Consider the following 5,812-nt stretch of genomic DNA (forward strand, 5'->3'; position numbering starts at 1 on the left):
CATAAATTATTTATGAATTAAATTAAATCTAAAATGCCATATATTCTAACAGTATATATGTCCTTGTGCCAAATATACTCTATTTACATTCCACTCCAGCCTGAAAATCTAAAACTCTCGTCGGGCTCTACTTAGTGGAGGGCATGGAAACAGGCTAAGAGATCTTGTGGATCCCGATATATGAAGTATGATAACTTTCTCTTCTTCTTCTTATTTCTTCTCATCTTCTTTCTTTCTTCTATATACGTAAAATTAGAGGAGGGCTTTAAGGGGCTCCCAATGCGCCCGTGCCTCCGATGGATCCGCCGCTGGATAGGAGAAAAGTGATTGCAGCGCATCATGACATCTAACCTAATCGGCTAATCAAAAGGAAACCCCCAACGGAGAAAACTGAGCTGCTTTTGCGTACGTGCGTGAGACGACACGTCGGCCACGCCCAACCAAACGGTCTACGTGCTCCAACAACGGGAGCACGCGTTCATTTCCAAGTATATTTCAGTAGGACTCTTCGAGTTTAGAATTCCAACAGCTAAGTTTTCACGAAAGACACAGACTCGCTAAACATGACACAGAAAGAAAAATAAAATCAGAGACTCAGAGCGTTCCGATTTCTGAAAGTTGGGTAGTACCACGAGGAACATCTGAACGTTGCAAAATAATGGAGTAGAATGCACGTAGTACCTGCCCCTATCTCCTTGTCCAAGGATATTACTAGAAGGTAACCCTGACACGAAGCAACATATACACACTTCAGTGTTGGTGATTGTTATGCACAGATCGACGAACAAAACTTATGGTTTCAGATGGCCAAAACTTTGCCAAAAGGCAAACTCAAGTTAAGAGAAATCCATTGGTCAGTTCCGATTCTCAACAGCCGTATGCATCTTGACAATACAGAGACCAAGAACAATCTCTTATACTTTTATTATAACGATAAAATTAATAAAACTTACCTTATAAAAAAATAGATTCCCAGCTCCGTCCCTCGTTGGTACCAACTGGTACGAGTAAACTGGTCGGCTGCAAAGTCTCAAGTTGCCATGATTCTGTGCATCTGACTCTGCACGTTGACCCATCGACAACGAGCAGGAGGCTGAGCAGCACGGCTGCACCCGTGAATTCTCCCTTGTTTCCTTCCCAATGTCCGCGGCACACGTGAGCTTCGCCGCGCAGACGGACGGTGGCAGCGTCGAATTCCCCGACCCGGAACGGTGTGGTGTGGAGTGGACGAAGCGACGAGCAGGATCCATGCATTGACTCGCTTCTCCTCGAAAGCAGACCACAGCAGAGCGGGGAAGGAACGGGCGTTGTATTGGTTGTGGGGGCGGGCCCCCATGGCAGTGACGGGAAGTCTCCGCGTCGTCGTGCCCAACCTCGCTCCCTCCCCTTGCCAGAAATAGCTGCTGTCGATTCGGCGGTTCTGCGGCCGCGCAAGCCAGCCTCTGCAACACGAAAATTCTACAGGGATATTTGTACGTATGACTTATTAGAATAGTTGATTTATATCGATATTTATATTAAATAAAGGACATAGAGTATATGAACAAATCAATGGATGGAGATGGATATAAATGAACGATCCAGCTGCCGAGTTACATTTTCCCATCCTCACGCGCCGCCCGCCCCACCTACGTTTGACCGGGGAAAAGCAGGCGCCTCGCCCTCGAGGACCCGTTGCTGCCCGAGGTTTAGGAGGTTTTTGGCACATCGACCGTCTGCACCTGGACGGCACGGGGCTGTTTTGACTCGAACCTTTTCTTGTCTGCACTGCGAAGCACCAGGTGGACCGAGTCCCTGTGGACCACAGCATGCAGTTTCCCGTTTGTTCTGTCATTCCTGAATGCTGCCATGAAATGGAGCTAACCTGCACCATAGTAGCCACACGTAGACTCCCATAAGCCATAGCGACAGCTGAATACCTGATGCACATGAGCCGTACGCGACAGGTAGACATGCGTCGTACAGGTCCGCAGGTCTAATCCCGAGCATGCAGCCTTGGAGTTTGTGAAAATGGAGTAGCACTGCGTGCTGTCAAGTATTTGCAGGAATACTGCCACCCACAGATTCTCAAGAAGAGAAGAAAAAAAGACGGTAGTACTCCGAGAACTGCCGCAGGACAAGCAAAAGTGCAGGCACATCGTATGGTCGCGATCCTCGGCGTTGCAGCCGTGAACCGGCTCCACGCAGACGCACGGCAGGCGTCCGCCGCGCCCCCCTCGATCGCGCCAATCCAGAATCTAGAACGGCAGCGAGACCATAATTAACGTTGCCCGTCGCTTAACCCCACGTCCAATCGTTCTTAATTTTGTCCGGCCCCACCCTGCGGATAATTAATCGCTCCCTAGTTTCCTCCTCCGTTTGTTTAACCCAGCACGAGCCCAGGAGGTGACGACCGCGCCGTGACGCCGACCTCCGTGGACTCGTTCCACGGGTGCCGCGGCTGGCCGCGGATCTCGAGGCGGAGACGGACGGCAGGGCAACGGCCCACGCTCGTGCACCGGGTGCGGGGAGTCCACGCGCTTGCTGCTCCAAGGGAGGCGCTCCATCGGCTACGGGGCAGCAACAAGACACGATAGGAGGAGAGAGAAGAAAGAATCAAAGAAGAAGACGGCCCCGCTCGCTCGCTCGGTCACGCACGCACGCCTTCGCTTCTTCCTTCTTTCTCCTTCGCTTCCTCTCTCTTCTCTCTCTCGCGCGCACCTTTCTGTGCTCGTTTCTTTCATTCCTTGCGTGCTCTGGCGCGCGCAAGAATGAAAAGGCGCCACCAGCGGCGGGTGGGCATGTAACCGACCGCGCTGTGATCTCAAAAGAGAGCGAGGGACAAGAAGGCGAGCCGGTCTTGGCGTCAATCTTTGCGAATCCGCGCGGGATTCTTTCTTTTCCTTGTTGCTTTCCTGCGCAGGGGAAGTGGTTTGATTTGCCAAGAATTTGGGTGGAAAGGAAGGCGTTGGTCTGGGGGCATGGACGAGGCGGAGGAGATGCAGGTGGAGAGGCTGCACGAGGAGGTGGAGGCGGGAGGCGCCGACACGGACAAGCTCAGCTACGAGATATTCTCGATTCTGGAGAGCAAGTTCTTGTTCGGGTACACCGATCCGCACCAGCTGTGGGTGCCCAAGGCGCCGGCGCAGGCGTCGGCGGGGACGGCTATGCCTGGGAAGGCGGCGCAGCGGGGCAAGGTCTGCGTGCTGTGCGTGGACGGCGGTGGGGGCGGGCTGCGGGCGCTGCTCGCCGGCCGCGCGCTGGCGCACCTGGAGGCCACGCTCCGGCGCGCGTCGGGGGACCCTGACGCCCGCGTCGCGGATTACTTTGACCTCGTCGCGGGGACTGGCGCGGGCGGTGTGTTTGCCGCGATGCTGTTCTCGGCGCACACCCGTGGCGCGCCGCTGTTCCACGCGGACGACACATGGCGGCTCGTGGCGGACCACGCGCCCCGCCTGTTCCGCCCGCCCGCGAGCTCTACGTCCCTCTTCTGCCGCGGCAAGAAGCGGCCCTTGGCCGCGTCGACGGCGGCGCTGGAGGTGGCCATGAAGGCGGCGTTCGGCGAGGAGCTCACCCTGCGGGACACCATCAAGCCAGTGCTCATCTCCTGCTACGACCTCAAGACGTCCGCGCCGCTGGTGTTCTCGCGCGCCGACGCCCTGGAGAACGAGAGCTACGACTTCCGCCTCTGGCAGGTCGGCCGCGCGGCGTGGTCGGAGGCCGGCCGCTTCGAGCCTGCCGAGGTGGCGTCGGTCGACGGTGCCACGTCGTGCGCCGCAGTGGACGGCGGGCCCACCATGGGCAGCCCGGCCGCGGCCGCCATCACGCACGTGCTCCACAACAGGCACGAGTTCCCATTTGTGCGCGGCGTCGAGGACCTCCTCGTGCTCTCCATCGGCGGCTGCTCCGGCGGAGGCTGCGGGGCTGCTGCCGACGCGGACCTCCGGCGCATGCGCCGGTGGGGTCCCAATGAGTGGGCGCGCCCCATCTCCCGCATTGCCGCTGACGGCGCCGCGGGACTCGTCGACCACGCCGTGGCGCGCGCCTTCGGGCAATGCCGTTCGTCCAACTACCTGCGCATCCAGGTGAGCAAAATTTTTCATTGCATCGCGCGTTCTTGTCTCCTGTCTTGCTCTGTATTAACTCTGATAAACCGCTGCGTGATCAGGCGGAGCGGGAGAGCATGCCACCATGCGGTCCGGACGGGGAGTACGACCCGACCCCGGGGAACGTGCGCGCGCTGCTCGCGGCGGCGGACGAGATGCTGAAGCAGCGGAACGTCGAGTCGGTGCTCTTCGAGGGGAGGCGGATCGGGGAGCAGACGAACGCGGAGAAGCTGGACTGGTTCGCGGCCGAACTGGTGGCCGAGCACCGCAGCAGGGGCTCCCGGATCGCGCCCACCGTCGCGTTCAAGCAGGCGCCGCAGAAGCCGTCGGCGCTGGGCTGAGCTTGTGAACCGTAGACCGTGGCGTATGGAACATGTAGACCTCTCTTTCTTCCTGCTTTGGCTTGGCCGGAATCCTGCTGCATTTTTTTCGTGGCAGTGGTGGCCTGTCATTTCTCCCGTTCCGAAGCATTTGCCGCTGTGAAATTCGATGGGGGAAATATGAAAGGAACATTTGCGATGTATATTTGATCTTCAGTTAAACTCAGGAGAGAAATATAGTTTTCTTTGCGCAGAATTATGCTGTCCTTGTTATTGTCCAATCCAGTTTCGTCAGGGGTTTGAACTTTGAGGTGTTGGTACAGCTTGCGTAAAAAAGCTGTGGATACAACGGAGACACTTCACACCTGACTGAGCCATGAGCTTCTGAATTGCTACTTTGCAGATATACTTGTTACAAACCAAAATCGAGTCTTCATAGTTTACTGGAGTTAAACTGCATACCTTCGGTGCAGATGACACTTCTCACTTCTCTGATTACCATCCTTGATCCTTGATGTTAGAAAAGACTGTGGTGGGCTCTTGGATTAGTGGAAAATTGTAAACCTGTAGTGCCTTGTTGCGATATCATTACCAGATTACTCCCTGCAAAATCAAACCAAAGGGACATCCAGACGTCTTTTCAGCCTGAAGAAAAAGAGAGAGAACCTGTAGCTGCAAGTGCTGTCACTGTCTTGAAACTGGTAAGGATGTACCTTTGTCGAAGTGCTAAAAGATTCCCTTAAGCAAACTAAATCGGGTAACCATTGTTTTCTCATAAGCAATCTTTCGTCGCAGCGGACACAGTCAAGCTGCTTCTGGTTACTAGCACATCGTTACCGGTGGTACCCTGTGTGCAATTCTGGTTTCTGCATTGCAACACGCCCTGCATCTCATCCCCGTTGTCAGTCCACAGTGTACCTGAAGTCCTGAACCCTCTGCAACAATCCGTCGCAGCTCACATTGGCACTACGGAAACGGCACCGACGGTCGCTGTCACCGGGGCTCACAGCACTTGCTGATTGCAACGGCACGGTGGCCAAGTTGCAGAACGGGGAGCGCACGTCAGTGCAGTTGAAGCTTGCTTATCCTCTAAATCATCTTGATTTGCTGCTGATGCTTCATGAGGGAGAGCGTCGTCTTTTCGATGGAGGGAGCTGTGACGGAACAGGCCTCCGCTCCATGATTGCTGGTTGTTGGATTTGGAGTATCTACCACTTCGCTGTCTGGGAGGATCACATCACATCGCCACCGTGATGCCCTAACAGGGCAGCGTCCCGTCCGTAACTTTGTCAACCGACAGAGATTATTAGAGCCACCGGTGTGGCAATGCGATCCTGAACCTATCGAGTTCGGCACCTTCAGAGTAACCATCAGCACCAAAGAACTTACCGTTGTTTTTTTTTTGAC

At 55.3% G+C, this 5,812-nt stretch overlaps 1 protein-coding gene across 1 annotated transcript; it reads left to right on the forward strand.

The window, feature by feature from the left end:
• Window positions 1-2,451: 2,451 nt before the first annotated feature.
• LOC133912074 (patatin-like protein 6) lies at window positions 2,452-4,661 on the forward strand. The gene is made up of 2 exons (XM_062354636.1): window positions 2,452-4,064; window positions 4,148-4,661. Exons 1-2 carry the CDS (start codon window positions 2,961-2,963, stop codon window positions 4,424-4,426), a joined length of 1,383 nt encoding a protein of 460 aa, XP_062210620.1. The 5' UTR covers window positions 2,452-2,960; the 3' UTR covers window positions 4,427-4,661.
• Window positions 4,662-5,812: the final 1,151 nt, after the last annotated feature.

This window comes from Phragmites australis, chromosome 3 (assembly GCF_958298935.1).
Source record: "Phragmites australis chromosome 3, lpPhrAust1.1, whole genome shotgun sequence".
NCBI classification, from domain to species: domain Eukaryota; kingdom Viridiplantae; phylum Streptophyta; class Magnoliopsida; order Poales; family Poaceae; genus Phragmites; species Phragmites australis.

Coding starts and splice junctions, on each gene's coding strand:
- LOC133912074 (XM_062354636.1), top strand. CDS start 2,961: ATGGACGAGGCGGAGGAGATGCAGGTGGAGAGGCTGCACGAGGAGGTG. Junction 4,065..4,147: donor CCAACTACCTGCGCATCCAG/GTGAGCAAAATT, acceptor CTGCGTGATCAG/GCGGAGCGGGAGAGCATGCC.